This window comes from Epinephelus fuscoguttatus, linkage group LG12 (genome assembly GCF_011397635.1).
Source record: "Epinephelus fuscoguttatus linkage group LG12, E.fuscoguttatus.final_Chr_v1".
NCBI classification, from domain to species: Eukaryota; Metazoa; Chordata; class Actinopteri; order Perciformes; family Serranidae; genus Epinephelus; species Epinephelus fuscoguttatus.
The window spans coordinates 10,319,373-10,331,546 of record NC_064763.1 but is presented as its reverse complement, the minus strand read 5'-3'; the positions used below and the strand labels follow the sequence as shown (position 1 = coordinate 10,331,546).

Here is a 12,174-nt window from a genome sequence, read left to right as displayed (position 1 = left end):
GCTCAGCCCCCTGCTCCCTCCTCCCTCTCTCAGCATGCTCTACCTTGGCCCACAGGGGGCGGAGCCTGCCTCTGTCACCTAACCAATCCAATTGACGTCAATTCAGGCAATCTGCAAACCAATCCTCCGATTTGTCATTTAATTAAGCACTAAGCCACTAGAGGTGAAAGTGGCTTATTGCTCTTCTAAATCAGTGGACACATAACATTAAAGAAAAAAATCTTTGTTCAAGAAATGTTATTCTTAATTAGCAACGTTTGCGTATCATTATTCAACCGACAAGTAAACCTTTGCAGAGCAGCAGCGTGATTACTTTTACTAATTGCAATAATATTCCTCCGCCGTGCAATATAGTCCCTCAGAAAGAAGCTAAAAAAGTGGGGCAAGTCTTATTTGCATGTTAATATTTGAATTATTCTGATTGCTATGGCTCACAAGTGTTTTATTGATAATATTGATAATGACAGAAATAATAATACATTGCATAGATATAGCATAAGCATATATCTAAGCATAAGATAAGCAGAGTTTTATTCAGCTAAAAGTCGTATACAATGTAAAGCAAATTTTAAAATATTATATTATACTATATTATGTTATAATGTTTTATTAAAGAATATAGTGAACGAATGCATGCTGGTGAACAACAAATGATAGCTTACAGTAACTACTGAATGTAGTAATCACTTGAAATACCATATATTTTTTTTAAGGTGACTAACAATGTCATTGTAAAGTAATGTATCACACATTTGTCCAATAAGACGTGGTTTTTGGTTAGTGCATTTAAATTCCAACTGCCATATGTGCACATATAATGGTCCTCCCACCTTTAAACATGTACATTCATGCTATAATGCCAAGTCTACCAATGAACAATGTTATAATGTACATATTGAATAAAACATGCCATAATTTTCAGATCCAGCTCAGAATACAAAGATCAGATATTGAAATGTATCCAAAAGGTGTCCAAGTGTAGGCAGTAAGGTGGCCTCATTATTAGAAAAAGTGTCCTGACTGAGCCATTAAATCTGTGTTCCAGCATGTTCAGATCCTGTGATCCTGAGATGAGCAAAATACAAAATCTCTGTAGCTGACCCTTTCACCCTTTATGAAAGCCAACAAAGAATTATCCTATGGGGATCAATAAAGTATAGTATCCATACATGCAGTGGTGTAATTATGCATCTTTTCAAGTAGATGACCTGTAATGAGCTGCCAGTCCTGCCCCTGTGGAGATATACTACCTCTGCCCCTCATGACCCCAAAAAAGAAGAGAAAAAAAACAGGATGAGAATATTAATGACTACATGAACATGTGTGACATTTGCAGTTGGAAAATTATGTTTTTGATACACATAATTTGCACAGTATGCTATCAATAGAATATAAGAAAAAATCTCATGTATTGTGTTTTAAATGATGTATTATACATGTGTTTGTGCCACATAACTGTTCACAGACAATAAATTCTTCATAAATGCAGTTTTTAATAATCTTAGGGTGAGAATAATTACAACAAAACATCCCAAGCTCTGCATGAAACGTGACTAGTGATCCTATTTCATTTTCCACATTCAGTGAAGTTTTGTGAATAGGCCCGCCTGTGCTGACTGTTCAGGGCACCACCAGAGGGAATTTCTTATCTAGCCAGGCAGCATGTTTTTGAAACAATGACTTAGATAAAACCCAAATAACAAGACTTTTGACAGTTTAACAGCTAAAACTCTGTCATTAGTTAGGGGACACTCCACATTGCAGCTGTCTGTATCTCTGAAACGAAGGCAGAGAGGCAAATGGTGGCAATTCCTCGTAGCGCAGGACTGTCAAAGAAAATGGAAATATGACACCTTGAGTGAAACACTATTACTTATTCTACCTCCTGTGCACTATTGTTCTGTCCCATGTCATTTTGGTGATACATTAAAGATTATCTTAGTGTTGCATTTTCTATAAGTTGTCAAATGTGTGACAGGGTCCTACAGCATAGGCTGAATATGTGAATGTGAGAAAATTGCATCCACTCATGCAGCTGCAGAAAGACACAGAGAGAGAAAGAGAGAGAGAGAGAGAAGAGTGAGAGAGGTTATAAATTGATGCGGAATATGAGCTCTGAGGAACAACAGGCTTTAAAGCGATCACAAGGTGTGCAAAAATCATAGTGGATTTAACACATGAAGAACAACTTCTGTTTTATGCTCAAATAAATCAGGGGTCCCAGGTTTCACAGTGTGGTTGTGAATTATTCTGCCTTTTGAACATTGTTATCATGGCCTTTCTATTCACTGTAGTTGTACCATGAAGAGAGCAAAGTCAAACATGACAGAAGGGGTACATTTGGTGTGACATTTTACAATATCTGATCAAGGGTTGTGGACCAGGTTTAAACCCAGAACAGCCTGATGCCAAAGACATGCCCAGTTCTATTTAAAAGATTTGCACTGGAGTCAAGAAGCATATCATATTTCAGCAAAGATCTAGACAACAACAGTTCAAGGTTTGGGTCTCTAGATCTTTTTGTACACTGATTGAAGGAGAAAAATGTATAGATTTTTAAATAAAGCTGTGTTTTCCTTTAATCTGAGCAGCCACCACTGCCAAATGAAAGTGCCCAAAATGTTTATCCTTTTTAAAGCAAGTTTAGGCGCCCTGACAGCTATGCTTTCAGAGCAGCTGAGCGTTTAGTATCAAGTGAGGAGGAAAGAGAAAGGGTTATGTTTTTCCTACAAAGTGTGTACAAACACATTTCCTTAAGACTGATGCCGATCACACAGTAACATCATCATGGCTTGGAAGCATTTAAAAAGGTGACAGCTGCTGAAGACGTCCTGATTAATGAGGGGATGAAGAATTCCAAGAAATAGACACCTTTTTATATCCCGCACGCTTTGAACTCATCTATCATAATTCAGCATTCACTTTCGAATCCAGGAAAAAACGCAAAGATTTCTAAAATCATATAGTTGTATCAGTGCAGCCTGTATTCAGTTCTGAAAGATGAACCCGCCTCTCAATAGAGAGGAAACTCAGCATGCAAAAAAGCTTGTAACTAACCGAGCCTTTTGCATGAAAACTGGAGGATTTGGGGATCGAGAGAGAAGTAAAATTGATAGTGTGTGAAAGAGCTGAGGGGAAAAAGAAAGTGAGAGAAGCAATAGACTCGCTGACAGTGTTATGAGATGCTGTTTTTGAGAAGAGGCATCCTGTTTCCTGTTGCAGTAATCATTTTACACCCTCAGAATCCTCACTTGACCTTGGAGAAATTGTTTTTGGATGGTGTCTAACCCCTTTCTCTCTGCACAGATTCCTACATATAATCTGTGCATGAATCATAAAATATATTTTTAACCTTTAAATGTCTGGAGATATAAATATGGGGGATGACAAATGACTTCTAATACTGATATTTTAAAGTGAAACTTAAAGGCTAAGGGGATTTTACATTTGTATATATTTGCATAACTCTCACAGTGCCTCACCACATGTGTTAAGCATGCACTGTCATGAACAAGACTCCAAAATATATTAATCCAGCGCTAAAAGAGAGCTCAGAGTAAATACCTTCTATCACTTACAAGAATTTGTTATGGATATTATTCAGACACTCTTGAGATGTTGTTAATCTGATCCTTCGGATTTTGCGAATGATTTCATATTGATCACTGTGGATTGAGTGATCTCTGCTTTCCTCAGGAGGGCCTATTACAGGGAAATTCAGAATCCAGAGGAAAGCTGTGAGAAGGCTGCACATGCGAACAAATTGTCTCCCTCTAGTGTCCTCTCCTTTCAGCTTCTTCTTCTTCTTTGCTGAGCTAAAGCACCACTCAGACTGCAGGGAGGGTGAGCCAGCTTTGTAAGCAGTGCTTTTCTAAAACTGAAAAAAGGGGAGTTTTTCAGCAAAGCACAAGCGAACAAAGATGTATAAAGAAAAAAAAACTCAACAAAAAAAACTCTTAACACACTCAAATAGATTGCCTGTATTAAGACTGTAATACAACATATGTTCCTGAAGCCTGTCTACACGCCATTGTCTGAACACGGTAATATATATAGCTGATGGGGGGGCTTAAATGTATGAGAACACAAGAGGGCAGTGGGGTTGCCGGGTACAAAGAAGCACACTGAGGGTGAGTCTTATTGAGTGTGGCTGAAAGAAAGAAGGCAGCTCACTCAAAACGTGCCCGGGTGGAGAGATGAAGAGGGGAGGCATGGCAGCAGTAAATGATGCTAGCCTTCTACACCTTGTCAGTTATTAGGAGAAGCCAGAAGAGAAATCTGACATTACTTTGTGTTGTCTACAGAGAAAATAATTGGCTAGCGGGCCAGCTCTCACTGGCACCTACAATACTTTGAAGAGATGTTTTAAAGTTGTGCAGCTAAAAGGGAGGCATAGTGCTAAAAAATAGATCATGTATTTGTTAGGGATTATGTATGAAAGCCGCAATATGGCAACTGAACCAAAAACAAGTGATAATTTGGTAGTTATGTTTCTCGTTCCCAGCTTGACAATTAAAAACAGCATAAACCAGAATGACTTTTAAGTAATTCTCTGCCTTTCCTTTCCAACAAATATCTGTTTGTGAACAAACAGGAATCATAAAACGATCTCATTAAAACACAAATGATGCAAAATGAATCCAGAATCCCAGCTGCACTTCAGTCTTATGTCCCATAAACTAGGTCTCCAGTGGAAAAACCTGCTAGTTGGCTGGTTAATAGTGCTTTATATTGACGTAAATGTATTTATTTGGCAGACTTGTTGGATTAAACTCATTTAAGATGCAAGCTAAAGGAGAAACTGAGGGTAGAAATGAAAGTCAACTTTCTTTGAGCAGCCTTGAAACGTGCTTCTAAATACACCGCACACCAACCACAAGTTCCTTTCTGCTTTGGCTTCTGTTTCTGAGCTATAAATACACCGAATCTATTCAGCAGGTGTTTGAGTTTCAGAAGGAAGGCAGATGTGCAGATAAAATGATCGTGTTATTTTTGCCCACTCTATCTGACTCCTATTATATTGTGTTTATTCAGTAAGTCTTAAGAACGATGTCAGTTTATACAGTTGTGCTGTATTATTCTGTGTCAGTAAGAATTCTTGTACAAGGGAATGTATTTTCATTTAAATGTCCATTCATGCATTTTTTTCAGGTAGCTATTCAGGTGTGGTACAAAGCCCAACTGGCATTACAGACGTGGGTGTGTGTGGTGACAGTGACTCCATGTTGCTCTGAACCACAGGGTCACCTGCTCACAAGGCTGGCACCTCCTTGTGCCACACAGTGTCAGGAGGAGGAGCTGGTTTTGCTCTCACAGATGTTCCTGCATGTGAAATTTTCTCAGTTTTCTTTACGACATCAATAAAATCAAACAGAGATAGGCTCATCTCTGCTCCACAATGTATTCTGCACATTTTTTTCCACTGATCTTTTAAAAACCAGCATGAGACATGACGTTTCTGAATGATTGCTTAATGACCTACAGATAAGACTGTGTTTGCTCTGGGTAGTTTCCAGGTGTGACTTACTGTGAAGCAAGGTCTGTCTGGAATATAAGTGCTTTTGTGCTCAGTGAACCTTCCCTCAGTGAATAAACTTACATACAAACCTGTGCTTGCTAATTAAATCTGAATAAGTCACTGTTTAATGAGTTATTTTTTTTCTTAATAATCTTGTTTATTTTTTTTAGCACTGAACAACTTCAGTCCCCATGAGGGTTGACACCTATGTCAAAAACCCATGGGAAATGTAGTTGTTGAATAGTGTCTGCCCTCTCCCATGAGACGCTATCAGTGAAAACAGCTTGAAATTAAAAACATCAGTCAAGCAGTTTGGAATGAAGAAAAAAGTGGTGTAAAAAACAGTTGAGGCAAAATTCAAACACTCATCAAAAGGTGTAAATATCTCAGCAGTTTTATTCACCTTTACAGAAATCACCTGGAGATGTGATTCCCTGCCACTGTATTTTCTTAAGTTTATCAAATGCAGCTTGCTGTGATGCATTTCCTACTATTTTGGCACATTTTAGTACCATATGCAAATGTATTTCTAAAATGTAAAAACCCAAAGGATGGCACTCCTACCATGGTTATCTATGCTTGATGCAATCGAGATTGGAATATCTTAACATTTCATATAAATAAGCTGAGAATGTCTGTGCTCTGTGGCAATATAGCAGTAGGTTAGCATTCCTGGAACGTTCAATCACCATGCAGATCATTTTCACGAGCGTCACTGAATCATGAAGGACACTTAAGTTTGAGATGTGATCAAAATACAGAAGCAGTACTCGGCACTCAGGGTTTGTTAAAGATAGTGATGCAACACTGTCCGTTTGTTTTCCCTCCGCTCCACAGAGTCTTCGCTGTTCCCTGTTATGCACATGTTATGTACACATGTACCAGTTTTTTACACTGTGCTCAGAAAAATTGCTCCTCTAGCGAGTGATATGGTTTGTTACATGAAAAAAAAGCAGGCAGGTATCAGGGACATCTATTCAAAAAAGTCAAAATAAGTAAATGGCAACTTTAAGTGTCATATCTTTTTAAAAGCCAGTGCAATCAAATAAAATAAAAAGATATGACCACAATATGGCCAAGGCAACATCAGCCAATAGTTGTACAAACATGGGAAAAATAAAAGATACTAAATCATTTTAGGTCATATGTGTACTCCACAGCACTGAATTAGGTAGACTGTAGTTCCAGATGAGCACAGGCCACATTCAGTTACATAATAAACTGGTACCTGAATGTATAGTGCCATCATGTGCTTAGCTATATTCATTACAATGTGTCTTCATTTGAGTGAAGGCTTGTAAAAAGTGTTGTTAGAAAAGGTAACTTATTGTTGTTGTTTTCTGCCCAATTATTATAAAAGTAGGATCCTACCATACTCTATAATGTCTTTGTATTGTAAATGGCCTTTTGCTGAGAAAGCTGGTGATATACAAACATGACAGTACTACAACAGTCAATAGTCTTGTGTGCTGTATTTGTTTGTGCTGTAAATTCATTTGAAGATTTAAAGGGATAGTTCAGATCTTTTGAAGTGGGGTTGTATGAGGTGCTTATCCATAGTAAGAGTATTACATTAGCTGGTGGTTGACTTATACCCAGTTTGGAGAAGCAGGCAGGAGTGCTGCCACAAAAGCTAAGCAATGTACTGCTGTGGACAGGGTCAGCAACAAAACATATTATAGCCACTTAAAAGAAGTCCCCCAATATCATTTTAAGTGTATACTATATGGAGAGTATTTTCACCTCTTTATCTTTACTGTGTACAGCTTCACTTCCCTATCTACGCTCTTGATAAGTCCATTGAGAAAAACAGTATTTGTAGCTTGCTGAGCATGGTAGCTACTGGTCTACCACTGCCTTGATCAGTTAGTTTGTTTGTGTCATTGTGTGACTTTGGTGAATCCAAACCAGCAGTTTTAAACCCAAAAGTCACACAATAGGACAAACAAAATAACTGACTGAGGCAAGGGTAAACCAGCAGCTCCAGTGTTCAGAGATGCTGAATTACTGTTTTTATTGATGGAATCTGGCTTTCCAGAGAATGATACAACGACTTCATTTCCCTGTCGGAAATCACTGTCTGACAGCAAGGTAAAGCTATTAAGATATTCTATAATAGTGTACACTGATGCTGATTTTTTTTAGGTGGCATAAATAGATTTTGCTGCAGCCCCATCAACAGCAGTACATTGCTTCGCTTTGCTATATGTAATACACTGACTATGGATAAGTACCTCACACAACACCACTTCAAAAGATCAAAGCTATCCCTTGAACACTAAAAACAGGGTCAGTGTTTTTCACATGTTTTTCATAGGACTTGTTGCAGAATGAGAGACAGTAGCACCAGGTTGCGTAGGAAAGGGAGAAAGGAGCAGGTAGCAAGAGTCGGACTGATGTTGCTGATGCCACTAGGAAGGGACTGATTCTTCCTCCTCACACTCCTGGTGCGAAGAGTGGTTGTCTTCTTTGTTTGGATGGAGGGGCTCTCTGTTGTAAAGAATCGGTCTGTGGGCAGCGTCATGTCAGCCCCAATGGGTGTTCCGGTAATGAAGCTTGTGTCAGAAAAAGAGGATGTGTCGGTGGTGTGGAGTGAGGCAGTGGGTGAGTCTTCCTTTGTGCCAGAGATGAGATGGGAATCAGTATGGAGCATGTGCTCTGCGCCAGCTGGGCTAGCAGTTCCAGAGAGGTGATTAATAGTTAGGTGTGTGCCTGTGCTTCTGGGTCGCTGGGTGGAGATGCCAATGGGTGTGACTGTGAAGAGGTGGTGCTGTGTGTTGGACGTCTCTATGGGGGTGTGCACAGTGCTTTGCAGAGCAGAAACAGACAGGTACCACCACCCGGTGACACTGGCCTCAGGGGGCATGGAGCTCAGGTCCTGGGCACTCGCTGCTAAGGGGGGCAGGTTGTAGGAGGCAAAGTGCCACCCTCCAGTCCTGCCAGGGCGCACCCCTCCACAGACAGGCTGGGTGTGGCAAGGGCAGCCCAGGACACGAGCAGGGGTACGCTGACTCCAGGAGAGTAAGTAGGTGATGTCGTCGTAAAGGTGACAGTCCCATGGGTTGTCACCCAGAGTGATAACTCTAAGTGATGTCAGCTTGTCAAACACTCCAAAGGGCAGCATGGGAAAGCGGTTAGCATGCAGATAGAAGTGAGTGAGTCTGACAAGTCGGTCCAGTGAGCCCGGCAGCACCTTCACAAGCAGGTTGTGGGACAGGTCTATATGCTCCAGGTGCACCGGCATGTTAGTAGGCAATGTCCAGAAGTGATTGTTGCTTAAGTTGAGCGTGCACAGATTGATCAGCGTATTGTTGATGAAGATGGCCCGCTCCAGCTTGTTGTTAGAGAGGTCAAGCAGTTGCAGATTCCACTGGTGGACTGTATCGTTCTTGTCCAGCAGCTGGAGGCGGTTGGAGGCGGCGTAGAGCTGCCAGAGGGAACGAGGCAAGCCGGTGGGCAGGTGGCTCAGCCGGTTGTGAGACAAATCGAGGAAGCGGAGATGGGTGTACGCGGTGAGCCGCCCGTCCAGGTTGTGAAATCGGTTGTGGGACAAGTTAAGGGAGCGCATGTTGTGCTGCAGACCATCGGGCAGCTGTCTCAGTCCCCTCCAGGAGCAGTCGACCTCTCTGTGGCTGCGGCTGCAGGAGCACATGGAGGGGCATACGGCTAGGACGTGCAACCCCAGCAACAACACGAGCAGGAGTTCCAGAAGGGCCTCATTAGGGGAGAGCTTCAGCAGCACATGCCTGCTAAAAGAAAGATGGGGAGACGGGACAGGAGAATGTTAGAGTTTGTCTTACACAGCATCCTCTATACCTCCAGGAGGAAGTGATGCCTGCAGAGTGTTTGGATTATACAGGGAGTACACTGTACATTTGCAATCTGTAGGAGAAGCATAACTGCAGAGGGCTGTGCTGAATAAAACTTGTTTCGTGGTTTCTTTAAAGCTCCACCCCCTGCCAGAATCCCTTTCTTTCTCACACACACACCTCTTAGGCACATGCATACTGAATACACACACACACACACACACACACACACACACACACACACACACACACACACAAGCTGCTCAGTGTTTGCTGCACATCACTGCATTGCTTGCAGATACTCACATTCACATCACATGCCAAACTGACTCCCCTAACCATGCAGGGATGTTTATAGGGATGCTGTAACCTTTTGAGAAATGCTTATACTGCATAAATGCATTATCAGTAGCAAGTTGAAATGCATCCTTTTTTATAACTAATAAACATTCAACCTGATCTGCAAGAGGATATTTCTAGTCTGTTCAAGAACACCATTCATCACAAAGGATGAGAAATCCCTGTAGTCATTTTCTCTGGCATCAGTTTGCGTGTTCAGTCATCAGTGGTTGTCAGAGCAGTCAGTCCCATGCTCTCAGAGGAGGAGAACTAGCTCAATAGATGGGTTGTATTAATGACTCCACAGAGAACTCATGCATCAGCTGGTGCAAAGGCAGGCAAAGACACAGCGAGGAGCTACACACTGCTGAAACTGCAGTACACTGTGTGTTAGCCAGGGTGTGGCAGAATGTGTGTGTAAAAGGAGTCTATAAATGTGTCCATAACTCACCTTCTCATCTTATCATTCCAGTCACTTTTCTCTGCTCCTTTCTGCCGTCCAGCCCCTTCTTCCCTCTCCTGCTTTCAAGCCCGGGACAAGCTGCTGTTCTGCTAAAGGTGATTTTTTTTCCCTCTGCCTGAATTCCCCTCACAGAATTTGACCCTTGCTCACTTGTCCAGTGCAGGTTTTTTGGAGGTTGCCCTCACTGCCTCGCAGCTTTGGTCCTTTTTGTTCTCTCTGAAGAGCTGAGAGTTTGATATTGCCTGTATGGATCTTTGAGTAAGCGAGATCAGGCACTGCAGACTCTGGATTTACTCTGTGCAGTGGAAGTGAGCGGGGAGGGGTGGGGTGTTGGTGGTGGGGGAAGTATTAGGAAGGGGGGGTAAGGAGGAGAAATGGAGCGCATAACGGAAAGGTCCCCGCATACAAGGCTGCTACAAAGAAAACTCCTCAGTCCCTTATCTGGCAGCTTTCAGGATTTACCTCTGCATTTAAAGCGACAACTATTGTTGTGGTTAGATTAATTGACTGATTTGACTCCTGTTTGTACTCGAAATAAATTAGACTGTTATCAGTTATCACCTAAATCAATATTATCCCACTCTAAAGCATCCCTTTACAAAGTAACAGTGTGCTGTAATTGGTTGTTATTTTCCCTGTGTAAATTTAGACACTGCCACAAAAACCCTTCAAGATTTATTGCAGGGGACTCCAGTCCACTGCAGCTTCCCGCCTGTCATCAGCAATCCAGGCAATGCTCCATTCTGCACTGCATTGCTGTACTTCGACCACACATCATTACCTTCGATTCAAGGGGACACTTCTACAGTGTTATAGACGTCGATCAGGGTTTAAAGGTCCAGATTTAGGGGGATACTTTGGCAGAAATTGAATATACTCTAATTAGTATATTTCTTTGGTGTATAATCACCTTCAAATAGGGAGCAGGTCCTCGTCGATGGAGTCCGCCATGTTGCACCACCATGTTTTCTACAGTAGCCCAGAACAAGCAAACCAAACACTAGCTCTTGATCTGGCCATTCACGTTTTCGTGTCAGTTGCTGTAGCTAGCAGCCTGTCCGCAATGAGCAGCATTGGAAAACACAGATTTTAGTTTTTGTTACGTGAAACTGCTTTATTCTGTGTTTTTACTATTAACAGAGAACGAAAGGTGAGCACATGTCAGCAGGTGCTGGGCTAGCGGCCTGTCTCTGACAAGCCAGACATCACTGGAGAAACACTGACTTGTAACATGAAACTGTTTTATTCAGTGTTTTTACTGGCTTAAATCAACTGGTCCATTTGTTTTCGAGAGGAAGAGACCTCTGTGGATAATTCAGCTCCTGGTGAAATCCCCCTCAACATCTGAATCTTAACATTAGCAGGTACCGGGCTACCAGTCACTCTCTGACGAGCGGAACAACGATGCTTTATTTATTGTTTTTTATCAGTTTTAAGCACCCGGTCCATTTGTTATTGAGAGGAAGAGACCTCTGCTAATAATTAGGCTCTACCCCCCCAGCAATAAACATTGGAGGAATTCTGCGAGAAGTTTCAGCAATCTGAATCTGCAGTCCTCACCACTAGATGCCACTAATCCCCCTAAATCTTGCACACTTAACCTTTTAAGCAGAAGAGGCCCAAGAACAGAGCCTTGAGGAACTCCTTGTCACATCATTTTTGTATGGTCAGATATGTAATTACCAATCAACACAAAGTTGTTCCTGTTCTTCAAATATGATTGAAACCAAATTAGAACTTTGTCAGAAAGTCCAACCTAGTTTTCCATTCTGTATATTAATACATTGTGGTTATCAGAGAAAAAAGGGGAGCACACATTAGCAGGTGCAGGGTTAGCAGCCCATCTGTAACAAGAATTAGAGTCGTAACATGTAACTGATTCATTCATTTTTATTTTATTTTTTTTTACCAGTTTTATACACCTGGGTCATTTGTTTTGGAGAGGAAGAGGCACCGAAGGAATCCTGTCCTTGCTTGCTTCATGCTTGGTATATGGGAGAAGTTTTAACCGGTTGCAGTCTGCAATCCTCACTGCTAAATGTCAC

The 12,174-nt window shown here is 41.5% G+C and overlaps 1 protein-coding gene across 2 annotated transcripts; it reads right to left on the bottom strand.

The window, feature by feature from the left end:
* Nucleotides 1–5,956: 5,956 nt before the first annotated feature.
* Nucleotides 5,957–10,410, bottom strand: LOC125898343 (oligodendrocyte-myelin glycoprotein-like). Of its 2 annotated transcripts, none has more exons than XM_049592116.1 (2): nucleotides 10,118–10,410; nucleotides 5,957–9,267 (listed from the first exon to the last, which is right to left on the bottom strand). In XM_049592116.1, exons 1-2 carry the CDS (start codon nucleotides 10,123–10,125, stop codon nucleotides 7,830–7,832), a joined length of 1,446 nt encoding a protein of 481 aa, XP_049448073.1. In that variant the 5' UTR covers nucleotides 10,126–10,410; the 3' UTR covers nucleotides 5,957–7,829. The 2 variants fall into 2 exon arrangements, with proteins under 2 accessions (XP_049448073.1, XP_049448074.1); XM_049592117.1 differs by having other exon boundaries at nucleotides 5,957–9,264.
* Between the last annotated feature and the right edge of the window lie 1,764 nt (nucleotides 10,411–12,174).